This window comes from Indicator indicator, chromosome 2 (genome assembly GCF_027791375.1).
Source record: "Indicator indicator isolate 239-I01 chromosome 2, UM_Iind_1.1, whole genome shotgun sequence".
NCBI classification, from domain to species: Eukaryota; Metazoa; Chordata; class Aves; order Piciformes; family Indicatoridae; genus Indicator; species Indicator indicator.
Genome location: NC_072011.1, coordinates 56,421,272 through 56,440,464, shown reverse-complemented (window position 1 = coordinate 56,440,464; position 19,193 = coordinate 56,421,272). Strand labels below are relative to the sequence as shown.

Sequence of the window (19,193 nt, the reverse complement as noted above, 5' to 3'; positions counted from 1 at the left end):
AGTAAGAAAAGCAAAGAGCTGGTCTTCCATATTCTGTTTACTTTATGCAAAGAAGAGCATAAGGCTTGTGATCACCTTAAACAGAGTCCTAATCTTGGAGAAGGATTTGGTCCACCTTTCCTGAACTGAAGGCTTGGGAGCTTTGTTAGTGTTGGACAGCTGTTTACTCTTTGATAACTTCTGCTCTTAATCTGTTGCTGGTAGCTTTCTCCATCCTCCTCAGCTATAGCCTACTGCACGTTTCACTTCTGGAGATACTTTTGAAAAACATGGTTACTTCACGAATGTGAAGCTGTTACTCTCACCTCTGGAGGCATCATCTCCTGTGAGTATGGGAACAAGAACTACACAGGGCTTTGCTTCCAGATGTTCCCTGAATCTTATGGAAAGAACCTTGGACCAGATTGTGGAAGTGAGTGAGGTCAGCCATGAGGGAAGGCCAGGGGGCTCAGGAAGCAGAGATAACAGGCCTCAGATGTTAGATGCACAACTACCATCGTGTCTTAAGGCAACAGTGTTCTGAAAAGAAGAAATGAGTGGCTGTTTTGAATCCCTGCAGAGGTATACCTCTTCTAAAGCTAATATAATTTAAAGAGGTTGACGTTTCTATCTTTTTTTGTTATTATTTTGCAGGTAAGTAAGGTGCTAATGCACTGAAACTTTGAGCTTGTTCATCAGATGATGGTGCCTATTTCCTTAGCCACATACACAGATGAATATCCCAGACATCTTGTTGTGAGAACGTTCCCTTTCCCTCCTCTACCATCAGGAATGTAGTCACAGCAAAAATAAGAGTCTTGCTGTTGCTTTGAAGGAAGCACTGAGATCTCTGTACAGCAAAATCTTTTCGTGTGATGTCGAGCTCCTTGCTGTTCTGGTCTTCCCAATTTCTGCAGGAGCTCAGCCAGTATAATGTAGTGATCATGACCAATTACTGTCATCGCTAGTATCAGACACTTGGCATGCTGGAGAACAGTTCAGCATGCTTCTGGGTTTTCAAACAGTTTGGTTAAGTAGAAATGTATCTTCTCTCTAAAAATCTACATACCAAAAAAGCTACTTGTGTTCAGCAAAGTTCCTGCCAATGCATCAACCAGCATACCATTTCCTGGTGGTTCTGGACAGTTTCTTGCCCTCTTTCTGAGGTTCTGTGTGTCATTTAAGAGCCACCTCTTTATTTTTTTCTGACTGTAGAAAAGTGTTTAGGGTTGGCTTATACTACTGGCCAAGGCTGTGTGAAGAATTTTATAGACTGGAGAAGGCAAGGCTGTGAAGCTAATCATGAATTCCAGTTGCTTGATCCACCCTCACTGCAGTCTTTGTGTAGATGTACAGTTAGCTGTTTTCCAAAGGACCATACGTACTGCTGAGAGTTACTGTGAGGCTGTCATTGTGTCTTAATTGCCATACTTTATGGGGAAGATGAATTTCAACAGCAATTCCTCTGTATCAAGGGAAAGCTACTAACTTTACAGCTCCAGGGAAAGGACAAGGCTAGGTTCAAATCCTCAGCCCCATCTGTCTGTATAAACTTTTACTGTGTTTGGGTTTATTTCATGCATCACAGGTGGTGTTACAGTGCAGAAATGGCCACACTGTAATTGATGGTGTGTTACTTGCTAATATAATCATCCAATCTGTTAATCTAACAGCACTTGACAGATACCATCAATTTCTTTCCCAGGCATACTGTGAGCCAGTTATTGTTTATCTTGTAATAAATGGGTTCTTTATGGTAAGAATTCAGACTCTTAAATATTTGTATCTTGCCTTTTTGCTTTTGATCTGAAGAGTCAGTTTTCAAATACTGTAGGCTACTTCCCTTGATAGAGCAGACCAGCCTCCTGGATTTGCTGTTCAATCCTGGATTTTCAGCTTCCAAAGGGTAGTGGTCATACCTATTGCTGGATGTGCTTCTGGAGTTAACAGCCATTAAGGAAGGCTCTGTTTTGACTTGGATAGTTGACAGTGCTATAGTCTTCATTAGTGATTGTGAATTCTGTGAAGAATTTCTCTGCAGATAAACACTGTAATCAAAAACCCGTTGTGTTTAAATCTACTCATCCTGCAAACAACTTTAAGGAGGCTGTGCATCGATTTTATCACCTAGATGCTGTGCATGTGGAATATTAATAGATACAGTTACTGGTGGATTTACTGCAGTTGTTATTTTACCTTCATTCTTTAAAAAAAAAATCTGCCTTCATTCATGATCAGCCACTGTGTTTTGCTACATGAATTGTTCCAGTTGGATTTGGCCGTGGTTGTCAGCTTGCCTCCAGCTATAGTTACTCTCACCCAGTTCTCTGTGCAATAAATTTGACCTTTAAAGCCCTCTTGTAACCGCAGTTGCTGCTTCTTGTGTAACTGTTTTTGTGCTAGCCTGAGTTTTCTTCAGTATTAGAAAATCATGCTCTTTTTTTTTTTTGTGTGCTGAAATAAGAGTGCTGTTGAAGAGTCTTAGCATGATTCACTAAACTACTGGTCTGCTAATAGCCTAGACCTCTCCTGAAAGCCAAACTCTGCCCTGGCTCTGTATTTATGCAAACATCTTTGACTGCATTACAGTTAGCAGAGTCATTACTCACACAACTGCACTGAAGAAACCTTCACTGTGAGATCAACTGATTTTTTTTTTTTTCATTTCTAATCACAAGTTTACATAAAGCTGAATCTTAAGTATTGTAAACTAGCCAAGTTAATTATGATTCAGTATTTTTAATGAGATGCAGAATGTTTTCCCTGTTAAAAAAAAAAAAAAAAAAAGCCTTTGCATGGGATAGTTGCAGCTGAAAATGATAGCAGTGTTTAGCTGCATTTTCAACTTTTGGGTTGGGTGTGGTCCCTTAAAAAAATAGTTATGAATAATGCCTGCTGGGAGCTTGCCATGTTTCAATAGATTCCATATAAAACCTATTCTTTACTATTTTAAGACTCCCAAACTCTCTTCAAATAATCTGTTTGTAGAGCCAGTATTGCCCTCCAGCCCCCCAGGAGCCTGAGGACACACATTTTCTAATGCTGTTTGTTCTGTGAGGAAGTCACCCAGTTCAGGCAGTTTTAAGAATCCACAGTGGTGAATCTGCAGGCTAGGGAACAGGGCTGTTGCTGAGCTTATCAGTGAATTGGCAAAGGAGACAGGGGTTGAGCGATGCTTCTGGAGACCTCATTTGTGGTGTGAGCTTAATGCTCTGCATGTGACACCAGGAGGGGAAGAGCTGTGTGAAAATCTGTGGACAAGTTGTGATTCCATAGTGAGGCACGAAGCTGTGTGCTGGCACCCTGCAAACTAGTGATCCTCTCTCTGTGGTGGAGTTGGAGGGGTTTTGCTCGAACATGGAATGGGCATGCTCTTTGCTGAGCAGTCAACACCCAAGCCATCAGAACAGCTGGATTTTTGCAAATGTTAGAGCTGTAGGTCAAACCTTGGAGATTTCCCCTCCCTTCCCTAGGGAACCTTTGCATTCCTTTCTTTTACCCATTACTTCACACCTTCCTTTGTAAAAAGATTCTATCTTTACAAATGATTCTACCTTTCCAGATGTTCTCAAACATAAGAAAGAATTCCTTTAGTTACACCGCAGCTGATTAGATGGATGTCATGCAGCCTCACCCCGGGGACTGAGAATCTGCTTCTGTAATAATAAGTGGTGTCCTATCCAAAATCTGTTTTTCCAAGCTATGTTGGAGATCCAGCTATGGATCTTTGTAATGCTGGAGGCCCAGCTACAGTCCCTGTAACACAGCAGAACTTATTTCAGGGAGATAGAAGTTTTTTGTGACTTAACCTAGGCTACAAAATGAATCTCCTCAGAAAGGGGTCTCATATTTTTGTTCTGCCATGTCATGTGCAAGCATATGGTCACTGCTGCCTATGCTGCATCCTAGGCAGAGGAGAGAACAATGTGTATCCTGTGCTAATGTGCATCACTCACTGCTTTGTGGAAGGTGGTCAAAAGAGATTAATTGGTTGTAAAACCTGCGTACAGTGGGTAGTAATGTAAACCATGAGAAGGTGAAGTCTGGACTAATGCCATGTTGTGGAAATATTTAAGAAGAGAGGAGATACCAGGTGGGGAGAAATGACATTGAAAGCTTTGAGGAACCTGTGGTAGCAGATGAAAATCAGGTATCTGAGGCTTTTACTCTAGCTGTTGGCTCTGTCCTTCAGGTGTCTGATCTGCAGAAGATTCAGCTCCTGAACTTTCAGCTTTCAGCGTGGTGTGAGATGAACTGAAACTGGAGCCACTTAGCTTTTTGCCCAGCCTGTTGCAACCAGTGGTAGCCCAGCAGCTGCCTAAGAAGCAGCTTTGTGACCTCCCTTTGCAGGAGATTTAGGGCAGATGACTGGGGAAGGTAGCTTGGAAAGAATGTCTAGTTTTTATCTACTACTACAAACCTCTTGAAGCCCTAAATGTAACCCTCCTTTAAAGGGAAATTGTGGCTTCTGACTGATACCACTTAACTTGCCAGATGTCCATTCTCTTGAAGTTCTTTGATGCTAATGTTGTGCTCTATGAAGTCTTTTTCTCCCCTTGTATTCAGCTTGTGGGGATGAAGCTTTATATATTGCCTGATTTAAGAGGAGGGAATGAGTTACAGGTGCATATTTCAACTGCAGTTTTCCTTCCGAGGGGAAAATTTACTTTGAATATACACTGCTTACTTTGTAGCTTCATTGTCACTTTTTTTGCCTTGCTCTCTAAATGTTCCACAGTGTTTTAAATTGTATTTGTCCTTTATTTCTGCAGATAGTTTTAGTTTTGCTCATTAACTAAGCAAACTTTAGCAAATTTGTGATGGTCAGGCAAAGTATAGTAAACCATTCAGTTGCATCTACTTGTTGTCAGTTTTGGAAGTCTTAACTCCTCTTTTTCAGCTGGTAGTAATAGAAACAAATGTGACTCTTGCTGGTGCTTCTTATTTTATGAGACACAAAGACTTAAGCAGAACTATCTTCAAAGTAAGACTGCTAACACTGGGCTTGAAGCCCTTCCCTTTCTTCTACATTTTTAAATGGAAAAAGGAAATTACTTCCCAGTACTCCTCAGGGATATTTTAGACAGTTGACAAGTTGGAATCAAAGAATATATTTCATGCTTTACTTGGAGATTAAACGCCTTAAAATTCCCAAACTACAAAGTTAGAAAAATAATCCACCTTTATACTTCCTCTCCCACCAACACCCGTAGAAATGGACTGTGGTATTTCAGTGCTGAGATACTGAGCTTCTGTGACTTCCGAGGAGGGTTGACTTGGTCTGCTGAGATTGTAAGCCTGATAGAGGAACTGTAGGCATGACTCCTAAAACGGGCAAATGAGAACAAATCACCCAGGATCTCAGAAGCTAATAGAGTGGTTGGTTTGGATTGTTTCTTTTTTCCTCTTCATTATCACTTTGGGGCAGTTGAGTTGATAATTTATGGTGTGTTTGGCATTATGAGTAAGTGACCCTGCTTTGTGTTGATGAACTATGGGAAGAGAATTAAGTGGCAGATGTCAGTTTCATCTGTTGGCTTTCAGAAAATCTTACTTGTGTATGAAAAAGCTTTTGATACTGAATGATCTGGTATTGAGTAATGTATCTGAATATTGAGTACATCTGGTATTGAGTAATAGGTCTTTTTTCTTTGCAAGAAAACCCAATTGTTTGTATATACATTTTCAGTGTGAATATAGAAGAATTCAGTTTCAGTACTAAATTGATTTTTTTTTTCTTTTTACCCTTTCAGAAAACCATAGCTAAAATTGCAACATGCTTGGAACTGAGAAGTGCAGCATTACAGGTATTACTTTGTGTCTTTGTACTTTAGTCATAAGTAACTGCAGTGCTTTTTAAAGCTACTTTGGTGTCTTCAGAGATTGTCTTCAGAAGTTTTGACTGAGTGAACAAACCTTTGACACATAGACTTTCCAATCTGTCAGAGTGATGCCCCATGTAGCTGTCTTAAAGTGCTTATATGACCATATATTAGGGTTTCCACAAGAATTTAACTGCAGGGATTGTGTCTTTCATTCTTGGCCTCCTTTTCCTCCTTTGTAACTGATTAGTTTATCTTCCTGAACTATATACAAAGGTAAAAAGATCCTCAGAGCAACCCTGATTCAACAGCTTCACAAATGATCATAAATCATGAGGAAGACTATGTGTAGAACATAAGTGACTTCATAAATAGTTATGAAAACTGGCAGTGCTGTAGGGAAATGTGTGCAAATAATGATTTAGAAGCTACATTTTGGGCTTTTTTTCTGGACTGAAAGTAGATGTTATGGAAGTGACTTTCTTTTTGTCTCAGCACAATCTTATCCCCAAAACGAAAAGGAAATGAGAGAAATTTCCAAAAGAGTGTGGATGGGGAAGAGATGAATCATCTGTAGCAAAGTTTGGATTACTGGATTACCCTTTGTCAACAAATAGTGGTGAGAGGCAAATTTTACATCAAGGTACTCACAGCAGTGCCCCTCAGTACTTCATGTTGCTGTACAAGGGCAGCAGCTCCACTGAGCTGCCTTCAGTTGTCTGAGAGGTTGGAGTTTTAGGCTGTATGCTGGAGCTGGACTAATGAGGTGGGGGCTGACTAATCTCACATGTTTGAAGAATTATTTGATTAGCTCTTTCTATTTTAAATCTGAGGTGTTTAAACAGCATTTCACTTGTTCTGAGTTGCTGTGACTTTGTGACAAAGGGAGGCATGTTCCACTGTGGGGTGCTTCATAGGTGACATCTCAGAGCAAGAGCAGAAGATGAAACAATGCCATCATCTGCCAGACTGAAGAGATGAAGTCTTGCAAGAGCAGCTTTCCTTGCTTGTGGTTCCTCAGCAATAACTCAAGGACTTTATAACCTTGTATGAGGGTATTAGAGCTTTTCACCCATTCAGCTTTGTGGAGGGTTTTACTTGCTGCAGTTTTAGAATCATGGAATTGTTTTGGTTGGAAAAGACCTCTAAGATCATTGAGTCCAACCATTAACCTAAGATCACCACAGACATTAAACCATTCCCCAAGGTGCTATGTCCACCTGTTTCTAGAACACCTCCAGGGACAGTGACTCCACCACCTCCCTGGGCAGCCTGTTCCAATGCCTGACCACTCTTTCAGTAAAGACATGTTTCCTAATCTCCAACCTAAACATCCCCTGGCACAATTCCAGGCCATTTCTTGTTGTTCTATCAGTTGATACTAAGGAGAAGAGACACCCACCTCATCCCTACCTCCTTTCAGGTAGTTGTAGAGAGCAGGAAGGTCTCCCCTCAGCCTCCTCTTCACCAGACTAAACAGTCCCAGTTCCCTCAACCCCTCCTCATAAGCCTTGTTCTCCAGATCCTTCACCAGCTTTGTGGCCCTTAAAGCCTTTTGTTATAGCTTTTAGCAGAGGTTAAAGCAGATAGTGAATGTGGTCCTTGTTGACACTTTGTCAAAATCAGGGGGGAAAAAAAACCTCATCAGGCCTTAAAGAAATGTTGGGAAAAAAAGAGTAATCTGATGAGATGCCAGGGGTGCAGTGGCAGAATAGGTGAGACCTGGTTCTCTGTCTAAAAGAAAATGTCCACTCTCAATCCTCTTACGCACCAGTTTTCTTCTGCCAGCTCTGCCACTTGTCTTCTCAGAATAGGCCAGTTCTGGAAACTGTTCTGTTGGGTAAGTCAGGCAGACTTACTGGGAAGCAGATGTGCTACAGGCAGGTGAGGAGCTGGAGAAAGGAGAGATGGGAATCCCTCTGCCATTTGCAACCAGCTTTTAGCTGAGTGTTGTGCCAAGCTCACCCTGAATGCTGCAATTTCTGCCGGGGTTACGATGTTGGATGTGTCTCTTGACCTATGAATGCTGCTATTGGAGCATCACTTTGCATTGTAGTTTTATAGCTGATCTTGCTTCAGAACAGCTTGATTGGGAAAGAATTAGAACAAGTCCCTCTGTTAATGTTCCTGTGTGTATAAGTATGAAAGACCAACTAGTTGCTTTAAAAAATATATGTATCTTGCATTAGAGCTTGGAGCATATGGTAAGTTGTTGGGGTTTTTTCCCTCAACAAATGAGCAGCAATGTACTTTCTGCCCCACCTGTGAACCTAGCCTCTGTTGGGGAGATTTTGTTTGAAGTTTTGTAGGATATAGCATTGAAGTAACCTGCCACTCTTCAATAAAGGAACCACCTTGCATGCTTACTCTAAGTTATGGTAGCTCTGTCTGAAGAGAAGGTGCATACCAAGATCTAACTCTTTCTTTGTAATGTCCTAGTCCACCCAAGCACAGGATGAATTTAAACTTGAGGATCTGAAGAAGTTGGAACCAAGTAAGTAGTGTCTTTCTATTTTGAGTGACATTTATCATTACAATGGAGAATATGACAGCAGCGTAAATACTGACTGACCACAATGTGGTTTGACAGCAGTGCTGGGTTTGGGTGGTTCTTCCAAATATCTTTTATCACATAGGCAAAACCTGATGTGTCTTAAGGAGTGGAATATGGGTAACTTCTAAATCTATTAGTCCTAATGGTTCAGATAATGTATTCATCTTTATTCTCAAAAAAGTAATTCTCTGGGTGCTGCTCATTTTTGCCCAAAGTAGTAATTTCAGCTATCAGTTGTACGGTTTAAGTTTATCATCAGCTGGGAAATTTACCTGCACATCTCTTTCTTGAACTGCATTTCAACACTTTGTGGGCTTCCTCCTTGCAGCATGAAATTTATTATTTCTTCTAAAAATATTTAACTTGTGTTCATGGTAGTCAGCCACCTATCACCTATGACTGCAACGCTACCAGACTAACAAAGTTAAGAGTCAAAGTGAGGATATGAGTCAGTCTCTGAAGAGTTTTGTGTGGTGTTGTTTTTTCCCCAGCTGATGCTGGGTCAGTTTTTGGAATCTCAATCCAGAAATAACGTTTTGATGTAGGAAGTATCTATTTATCTGCTGCATTTTCCTTCCTGTAACACTGGCTGCTTTATTCTCGAAGCTTCCTTATGATCAAATCTTCCACATCTAAGCAATATTACCCTGCATGCTGACATTTCTGCAGTTCTTGGGGAACAGGTGATGTGGAAGAGTTTCTTTCATGTTGGCAAAAGCTGGATTTACTTTGCTTCTGTCACGGTTGTATCATTAAGGGGGATGGTGGGGTTAAACACGATGGACAGGCAAACATTTCCAATTCATGAGTAGGCTGAGCTTCTCTGCACTCCCAGTGCAGAGTAAATAAGCACAGGATCCTGTAGGGAAGCGTGTGAAGAAGCAGGGCATTGAACTGAGCTTTCTAATGTCTCTAGCAGAACAGAGTCCAACTGCTTTTAAACTGTTCCCTGAAAATCGAAAGTGATATGTTAGAAGGCTGTGAGATGTGAGGAGGCCAGAACTAAGGAAAGGTTGTAACTATGTGTAGGAAATAATCAGGTCTTTCTCTATCTGCATTTTGCATGTCTGGCCTCTGCATCCTCTGCTTTGGGATTATTTTGTATAGGTCCTCCTGCTCTCTCTTTATGAAGTATTTTAAATGTTGTAATCAAATAACTGCAAATTTTAGACTCCATTGTACAAGTGCCCTGTGAGCGACTGAATGATGGAAGTGGCAGAGGAATCGTGTTTTGATTGATCAAACTGTTCCACAAGTCAAAAGAAGTGACTGTTGAAGGGTTTAGTGAGAACTTGCATTCTGCCAATGGATGTGAAGCTTCCCTTGAAATGTCTCCTTTTCTTAAAAGTCAACATTGCAGTGCAAGGGTTCTGTTGCTTATCTTGCCCTCCATCAGAGAATTGATTTCTTTAGCTGTCAAAAGGACTGTTCATCAGTGTGAAGCACATTCAGCCCATGCCTCACACAAGCAGCTATATTAAAACTGAGGAAGAGTGTGTGGCCACCAGTTTTTGAAGACACTGAGTTATTTTCCTTGGAGGAGAATAGCTGCTTCTACAATGACAACTGAACATTGATGTTCTTAATGCTGCTGTCCAACTTGGATTGTTCTGGCATCTTTCTCTCTGAATTGTGCCTTTGTTTTGTGGTTTATATCGTGAACAGAGGAAATCTTAATCACTCGTTTCATAAAACACACCGTGAAGTGTTTTAGTTTGTGTGTTGTCAGTTTTCTCTTGCTTTCCACCAGAAAAAGCAAAAAACTCTGGGCTGCAAAAGCAAGAGATTTCTTTGTCATAGAATCATGGAATGGCTTAGGTTGGAAGGGACCTTAGAGATCACCCGTTCCAACCTCCCTATCATGGGCAGGGACGCTTCTCAACGAGACTTGCCTGATCAAAGGCCTCATCCAGTCTGGCCTTAAACACTCCCAGAGAGGAGGTATCCACAACCTCCCTGGGCAGCCTATTGCAGAGCCTCACCAGCCTTGTACTGAAGAATTTTTTTCCTAAAATCCAGTCTAAATCTACTCTCCCTCAGCTTAAAATCATTCCCCCTTGTCCTGTTGCTAGACACCCTTATGCAAAGTCCCTCTCCAGCCTTCTTGTGGGATCCGTTCCAGTATTGGAAGGCAGCTATAAGGTTCTTCCGAAGTCTTCTGTTTTCTAGACTCAACAACCCCAGCTCCCTCAGCCTATCCTCATAGCAGAGGTGTTCCAGCCCTCAGATCATCTTTATGATCCTCTTTTAGGGTGGATCAAGAACAGCTATGCATACAATTTGGCTTGTTTTAATTACTTTTGTGTTTGAAGCTGTCAACATGACTGAGAAATTTGGCTTGGATGTTGTTATAACAAACAGGGTCCTTAGACTTAACTTTTTTATTCCCCTTGTGCTGTTGAGTTCTAACTTTTCCTACTTAGGCTTGGATTTCACACTGCTTGAAAAAAGCAGTTGGATACTTTGGTTTGTTTCTAGGATTTGTCACTGAATCTTTTGTGCTAGAATGATGCTACAGGAGGGCTCATACAAACAAACAGTTCTCTTGAGGCTATGCTGTGTCAAATCATTTGCCAACACACTAGATCTCTCAAATCCTTTTCTTGTGAAAGCTTATACCAGCATTATAATACACATCACAATGGATAGGCTGTGAGATCCTGTGTGATCATTCTAGCCACTGACTAACTTCCAACTCAGTGTCTATGTATTATAAGAGATGGAGATACTGGGTTGTATTGGAGCGTGGTACCTGGATTGGTTTGTGTTGTCTATTTAAATAAACATCAATCAGTACAGGCATCACTGGCTGTAACTAAGAATTAAAGAGGACAGTAGTCTTTACCAAGTTAGTGTGTACTGGTTTTATGGCCCCTACTCCTTGGTTGTTTGTTTTTAGGTTTTTGTTGTTTTTGTTTTTTTTTTTTTTTTTAAATCTTTCAAGAGAGAGCCAGCTGCTGGTAAAATCAACATGATCTTGTCCAGTGTCACAAAAGAAAAGGCAACTGCTACACAAGAGCCTGCAGAACAATATTTTAAAGCGATATAAGTAGGGGCCACAATGCTGGGATCTGCCTTTAGTTAGACTTGTGGAGAACTTCCTGTGAATCATGTTCTCAGCACAGCAGCATTGCAGAGGGGAAGTGCTCTTTCTCCAGGTGGTGTGTTGTTTGTGAAAATAAAACAAAAGTGAATAAAACCCAAGCCAGTCTCTTAAAGTTTGGGTGCCTTACACAGTATTACAAAGGATATTCCTGTATGTTGTAACCTAATCCTGAGGCAATCCCAAGCACAAACACAGGCTGGGCAGTGAGTGCATTGAGAGCAGCCCTGTGGAGAAGGAGTTGGGGGTTTTGGTGGATGAAAACTGAATGTGAAACATCAATGTGCACTTGCAGCCCAGAAAGCCAAAAGCATCCTAGGCTGTGTCATGTGAAGTGTGGCCAGACGGTCCAGGAAGGGGATTCTGCTGCTTTATTCTGCTTTGTGAGACCCCACCTGGGATACTGTGTACAGCTCTGTGGCTCCCAGCATAAGAAAGAGATGGATCTGTGTGAAGATGACTGGAGGGCTGGAGCACCTCTGAGGTGCTCTCACCTATGAGAACAGGCTGACAGAGTTGCAGTTGTTTGGCCTAGAGAAGAGAAGGTGCTGGGGAGAACTTGTTGAAGCCTTTCAATACTTCAAAGGGGCCTGTAAGAAAGATAGGGAATGTAGTAATAGGTTGAGGCATAATGGACTGGAAAAGGTAGATTAAGCTTAGATATAAGGAAGAAATTTTTTGCTGTGAGGTTAGGGAGGCACTGCAACAGGCTGTGGATGCCCTTTCCCTGAAAGTGTTCAAGACTGGTTTGGATGAGGCCTTGAGCAGCTTAGTCTAGTGGAAGGTGTCCCTGCCCATGGCAGGGGGTTTGCAGCTAGATGATCTGCAAGGTCCCTTCCAACTTTAACCATTCTGTGATTTGTGTTGTTAGTTTGGGTGTTGAGTTTGTTGGGTTTGGGGTTTTTTGGGTGTGTGTTTGTTTGTTGTGTTTGGGGTTCGTTGGTTGGTTGTGGGTTGTTTGGTGGTTTGGGTTTTTTGTTTGTTTATTTGTTTTGTGATGTGTTTATTTTTATTCAAATCAACTGAAACTCTTGTGACAGTTGTAAGGAGGATTTTCCTTTTCTTCAAAGGATGATTGTTGCATTGCTGTTTTACTGCTTGGTGACTTTGGATAAGTATCCACTTCTTATCCTGAGGATGTTCAGTGGAGCACTTGTATAAATTGACCTATTACAACTTCAAAGTTTTTTGCTATCAGTGAGGAGACAGAGTTGAAGGCCTTTTAAAAACAGGTTAAAAAAAAAAAATCTGCAGGTTGCAAAAAGCAAGATCCTGTGAATGGTATTTCCAGAAGTGTTTCTGAGCTAAACATTCAGCATCAACTTTGCCACCATTCCTGCCAGGATGTCTGAAAGCAGAGTACTGCCCTGGGCAGGTCTGATACCAAAGCCTGTGTGTGTGGCTGCTGCACTGTGGTTCTGCATCACAATTTCAGGCCCTGTAAAACTGCCTTTTTGCTGAACTTTTATCAGTGGAGTGTTTTGTGCCCTCTAGTGATGACTGAAATGCAATGCTCTAGAAGGTTTTTTGCAGGGGTTGTTCATTCATGTTGAAAGAGAAAGTGGTTACTGGGGAAAGAGAGGAATCTAGTGCTTGCCATCCTTTGGGAGATGGGAGCAGAACTCCTGTAATTTCTATGGCTTCTGCATAACATGCCTATGATCTGTAAAAATATCACTTCACTGAGATTTTCCTGCCTGGGCCACTTTCACTTTCTGTGCCCAGTGTGAAGCAACTCTCCAAAGAGCTGGGGAATTCTGAGAGTGATAAAAATCCCCTTCTTTTCCTGAACCTCTGCTGTGCTGGGAGGTGGCTGGTATTAATCAGCTGCCTTTCCGCTGGGAAGTGGCTGTGATTCTTTGCCACCATGTCGAGGTCAGCATTACTGATGCCTCAGAGCAGAAGTTTTTGGAGAGAGAGAGGCAGAGAGAGGGAGGCTTGGCATCAGTTTTGTCTGTCACATCTCCAGTGACAGTACCTGAAAGGGGCCTGCAAGAAATCCGGGAAGGGACTTTTTACAAGGACTTGTAGTGATAGGACAAGAAGGGAATGGATTTAAGCTTGAGGAGGGTAGATTTAGACTGGATGTTGGGAAGAAATTCTTTCCAGTGAGGGTGGGGAGACACTGGAACAGGTTGCCCAGGGAGGTTGTGGATGTCCCCACCCTGAGGTGTTCAAGGGCAGTTTGAATGAGGCAACTTAGTCTAATGGAAGGTGTCCCTGCCAATGGCAGGGGGTTGGAACCAGATGATCTTCAAGGTCCCTTCTAACCCAAACCATGCTATGAATCCATGAATCTCCAACTGAAGGCAACATAAAGCTTTTTATGTATTTATATATTGCATCCAACTGGAGTTGGGCAGTACCTAACCTCTTGGGTGGTGCTGCAGGAATGAGAAAAAAAGAAAGCTGAGTGAGCAAAGACTGTAAAGACTTTTGGGGTTCTTTATAGCTTCCCTGAGGGATTCCTTATTTGTTGTAGCATTCGAATGGTGTCTGTTAAGTTAATGATGGAGCTCATGCTGAGTGATGTGAATATGAAGAATTCATCCTACACTGGCTGAATTGTAGTGTGCAGAGGGGCCTGGCAGTGATTCCTTGGACATAACTGGTATTTATTTTGTCTGGGTACTTGTGTAATCTGGGTATTAGTGTAATCTTAGCACTGTTTTAAAACACTTCTGTTCTCATTCAGTAGTCCTAACGGGAGATTTCCTGTGCCTCAAGAGGGTTTTTTGCAAAGTGAGGCTCAGTGAGAGGACTCTTTTTCTACCTCCTCTCTACCCAATCTGGGGTACTCTGGTAGGAGAGTGCCTCTCCCTGCAGGTGTTCTCTAGTAAATTTTTAGGCCCTTTAGCCATGATGAAATGCCTATTTCTTTGACATGCTTTTGGAAGGTTTACTTTTACTCATAAACTGTTTTGGAAGTAGGAGCTAAAATTGTGATTACTGAAACCCGAGTAAGTTTCCAATACAAATGGCAAAGCCATTCTCTGTTGAATGCTGAAGAGTATAGTTGGTGTCTCTGGGGCTTGAGGCTGAGATGTTGCACTGTATCTCTTCTGAAGTCTGCCAGTCTACCAAGGGCAGGAAAAACCCAAGCAAACCCACCAGCACCAAAAAACCCCACAACATACACACAAAATAGGAAATCTCAGCTAAGCTGTGTGTTACCAGCGTTCTTAGTCTCCCAGAGTGACTGCCTGAATGTGCAGCCTGTCTGTGTGCTGAAGTGTGTTTAGTTCTAGAGATTTCAGTCTTTTTGGAGCTCACAGCAATGACAGCACTACCCCAATAGTCACCAAAAAAACCCCAATAGTCACCAAAAATTGCTGTGGTTGCCTGGGGCCTGTAGCTTTATCTCTTGCTGCTTTTGGTTATTGCCATGTTGATCTTTCCTGTCCATATAAGTGTGGTGGTGATTATATACTGGAGTTGCAGTTAGTCTGTCTGAATACCACAGTGATATAGAATCATAGAATGGTTTGGGTTGGAAGGGTCCTCCAAAGGTCTGCTGCCCAGAGCCCAGTCAAGCCTAACCTTGAATATCTCCAAGGATGAGGCCTCAGCTACCTCCCTGTGCAACCTGTTTGTGTTCCACTACCTCCACTATAAAGATCTTCCTCCTAACATCCAACTTAAATCTCCTCTAATTTCAAACCATTGCCCCTTGTCCTATCACTACACACCCTTGTAAACAGTCCCTCTCCAGCCTTCTTGTAGGCCCCCTTCAGGTACTGAAAGATTCCTATTTGGTCTCCCTGGAGTCTTCCCTTCTCCAGGCTCTGATGAGGGCTGCACTGGAGTTTAAGATGAGAGAAGAGTTGGGGTTTCTGTATGCTCTGATTCTTCTTTTTTTTTTTTTTTTTTAATATTACTATTATTTGTGTGTCTGAAGGTGCTGTGAGGATGGACATAGCTGTGCAAAGCAGTAGAATTCATGCTTGGTTATGGGTTTGGATTCTTATTTTTTCTTTTCTCTGCAGTCTTAAAGAATATCCTCACTTACAATAAGGAGTTCCCCTTTGATGTTCAGCCTGTCCCACTCAGGTAAGAGAGAGCTGGGTCACTTTGTGTATAAAATCATAGAATTGGATTGGGAGGATCCTTTAAAGGTCAACTAGTCCACCCCCCCTGCAGTAAGCAGAGAAAATGAAAGATACAACTGCGGTTGATAATTTCATTAAAAATTAACTCAATGGGTATATATTTATCTGGATCAGAAGTATGTTAAGGGCAATGATGCTGAGGAGCCAGTCATGCCACAGAGCAGAACAGCACAGAGGGCTGGGGAAGGCAATGAGGGTTATGTCTCACCAACCATCCCTCTTGTTCCTTTGCTTCTTTCTGGGAGGAGTGGAGAGATGGCTCAGACATCACTGGTTTACATCTGAGAAAGGGCACAGTAGGGAAGAGACAGAAAAAGCATGACTGTGTACTCCACAAGTGGAACAAGCCTTGTTTCATGTGACATAGCTTTCTCATGTTCTGCAGATGTTGTTAGCATGTGCTGTTGTGATAATGTTGAACTGACATGTCCCCTGTCGCTAAGAGAGAGCAGCAATGAAAGGAAATTGCTGAAAACTTTAGAATGGCAAGAAAAAGGAGAGTGAAAGGCAGTGGCTGACCATTCTAGAAGCATAAATTATCAACCAACAGACAATATTCTAATCCATTTAAATACAGGATTAAGATTTTTCATATGTGAGTTAGTGCTTGTAGCCAGTCTGAGGCTGGTTTGTAGGTAAGCATCTAAAAGGGGGTGTAGTCTGGGACCTGGGGTACTCCTCAAACACTAGAATTTCTAAAGCCACCTACTTGCTGTACTGCTTTGGGTAAACTGCTTAATAAAAGAACATTTAAGTTCTGGGTGTCTGGGTACCACTAAAAAATCAAGGCCGTGTTTTTGTTAAAATTGGAGCTTGATGCATCCCTGCATCTCTCTGAAACTACCAGTATTGTCTCTTGTGCTTTCTGTTGCCTGGGCTCCTGCAATCTGTCAGTCTGTAGCTACAGGCAGCAGTTACTAGGAAGTATGAAATGGCATTGAAGCACATCGCCCCTGCTCTGTACTCCAGATGATGACTTGCGAGTTGAAAGCCGGATGATGAATGATCCTTGGTCTCGTCCTTCTTTCTCTTGTTTTACAGGAAGATTTTAGCACCTGGAGAAGAGGAACACTTGGAGTTTGAGGAGGATGATGAGGAAGGAGGAGCTGGAGCAGGGTCTCCAGACTCTTTTCCTGCTAGAGTTCCAGGTAGGTACACTAGCCTTGCCATGCCAGCCTATGTAGCTTGTGTAAATTCTGCCTGTGAGAAGCCCTTTCTGTGATTTGCAAAGCCTGGGTAGGGAGCAACAGGCTAATGTAAACTCCGGTGCTGTACTGGAGAACCAGAAGGGTGACCAGTGGAACTTTTTTTTCTCAGCAAACAGTGTCTTATTGCAAAAGAGTTGTATGGATAACCTGTGAGGGTGGTACCACCTACCTCAAATAATTAGCCTTTGTTTTGGGTTGTGTTTTGGGTTGTGTTTTGGGTTGTGTTGTGCTTTGGTTTGTGTTTTGTTTTGTTTCAAACTCAGTAGTTTCTTTCCACGCACTTTCTTTACTACCTGAAGTGTTTCAAACTCATCAGTAAATTGTGGCAATGTTTCTCCTGCAGGGAGCACAACATCCTCCTAGAGATGTGATAAGTTGATGCTGGTGATTTTTGTGTTGCATTTTCTGGTGAGACAATGGCTTAGACTCGAGTTCAGCTCTGAGAGGGTAAAGAGCAAGCAGCTTTGGTTTTGATAGCTTAAGTCCCTGTCTATGTGAAAGCAGTTGCAGAACTGGATACACCTACAGATTCTAGACAAGGGTCTCCTGGTAACTTCAGTTTGTGACAATTTACTGGGTAAAGGAATAGGATCCTCCAACAGAGGTTCTTTTGGTTCCAGGTATAACTTCTTTGTGGAATAAGTAAGTTTCTGGTTTCAGAGCAGGTTGGCAAACTTAGTGTTTCAGGAAGGAGATGGCAAGCAGGGATACTACTGCTGGAATTATGGGCAAAAGAGCTGGGGCATTGCATTGCTTATGCCTGAAGGAAATGGCTCCACAACAGAGTTCAGAGGGTTGTCATCAGTGGCACAGAGTCAACTTGGAGGCCTGTGGCCAGAGATCAGTACTGGGTCCAGTTTTGTTCAATATCTTTATCAACAACCTGGATGAGGGGATTGAGAGTACCCTCAGCAAGTTTGCTGATGATACAAAACTGGGGAGGTTGGCTGACACCTGTCAGGCTGTGCAGCCATCCAATGTGACCTGCACAGGCTGGGGAGCTGGGTGCAGGCAAATCTCATGAAGTTTAATAAGGACAAGTTCAAGGTCCTGCATCTGGGGAGAAATAACAACATGCACCAGTACAGGTTAGGGACTGCCCTGCTGGAAAGCAGCTCCATGGAGAAAGACCTTGGAGTGCTGGTGGACAGCAAGTTCTCCATGGAACAACAATGTGCCCTTGTGGCAAGAGAGCCAATGGGATCCTGGGATGCATCAAGAAAGGTGTGTCCAGCAGGTCTAGGGAGGTTCTTCTCCACTCTACTCTGCCCTGGTGAGACCACACCTGGAATACTGTCTCCAGTGTTGGGAATACTGTCTCCAGTGTTGGGAATACTGTCTCCAGTGTTGGGTTTCAAGAGACTAGGACCTGCTGGAGAGAATCCAACAGAGAGCCACAAGGATTATTAGGGGACTTGAACATTTCCCCCATGAAGAGAGACTGAGACCTGGGGCTGTTTAGTCTTGAGAAGACTGAGAGGGGATCTGATGTCTATAAATATCTGAGGGGTAGTATCAAGTGGAGGGGGCCAGGCTCTTTTTGGTGGTGTGCAATAATAAGACAAAAAACAATAGGTTAAAGCTTGAATATAGAAGGTGTAATCCTCAACATGAGGAGAAACTTCTTTACAGTGAGGGTGATGGAGCACTGGAACAGGCTGCCCAGGGGGGTTGTGGAGTCTCCCTCTCTGGACACACTCAAAACCTGTCTGGATGCATTCCTGTGCAGACTACCCTAAGTGATCCTGCTTTGGCAGAGGGGTTGGACTCAATCTCTGGAGGTCCCTTCCAGCCTTTAATGTACTGTGATACTGTGATCTCTGTCCTTAGCTCTGACCAGTGCATGCTTCTGGATACGATCCCTGCAGGCTATGCTGGTGTAGCTGTGCACAGAGCTGTTAAGCTCACAAATACTGTGATATATTGTGATATTTTATTGCTGATATTGACTGTCTTGATCCTTGTCATTCATGATAAATCCATTTATGAAGATGCATTCTGTTTGCTCCAAGTGCAGCAGAGAGAGCTGGAGGTGCTCTTGATATGGTGGTGAATGAGTAAGGCCTTAGCCACATAGTGCTAAGTGACCTCTGTGCAGCCCATCAGAGCTGTGTGCATGTAGTGGACATAGAAGTTGTGTATGTGCTTAAGAAAGAATCCAGGCTGATGACAAACAGATGGAGTTTACAGTTAAATCACTTTTAAAGAAGTGGAGAATGCAAAGGTTTGGGGCATATACTTTCTTACAGACTTACTCTTCAGTAAGACCATGCTTTTAAGAGGAGGTGAGAGCAGCTCCTGAGCTTACTGATATTTAACATTGTCATCTACTTAGTCTGACTTTTCTGATTTGTTTTTTTGCAATCAGTTAAACTTCCCCACAGCTACAGTAATGTAAACAAACCCAAGGTGGTTTTG

General features: G+C 42.4%; 1 protein-coding gene across 1 annotated transcript in view; it reads left to right on the top strand.

Annotated features, from left to right (window-relative positions):
* AIDA (axin interactor, dorsalization associated) overlaps nt 1-19,193 on the top strand; it is a 31,629-nt gene that overhangs the window by 5,303 nt on the left and 7,133 nt on the right. The window contains exons 3-6 of the mRNA XM_054395421.1: nt 5,733-5,786; nt 8,241-8,295; nt 15,445-15,508; nt 16,609-16,715. Coding sequence (XP_054251396.1) covers nt 5,733-5,786; nt 8,241-8,295; nt 15,445-15,508; nt 16,609-16,715 — 280 coding nt within the window. The remainder of the gene's footprint in view (nt 1-5,732; nt 5,787-8,240; nt 8,296-15,444; nt 15,509-16,608; nt 16,716-19,193) is intronic.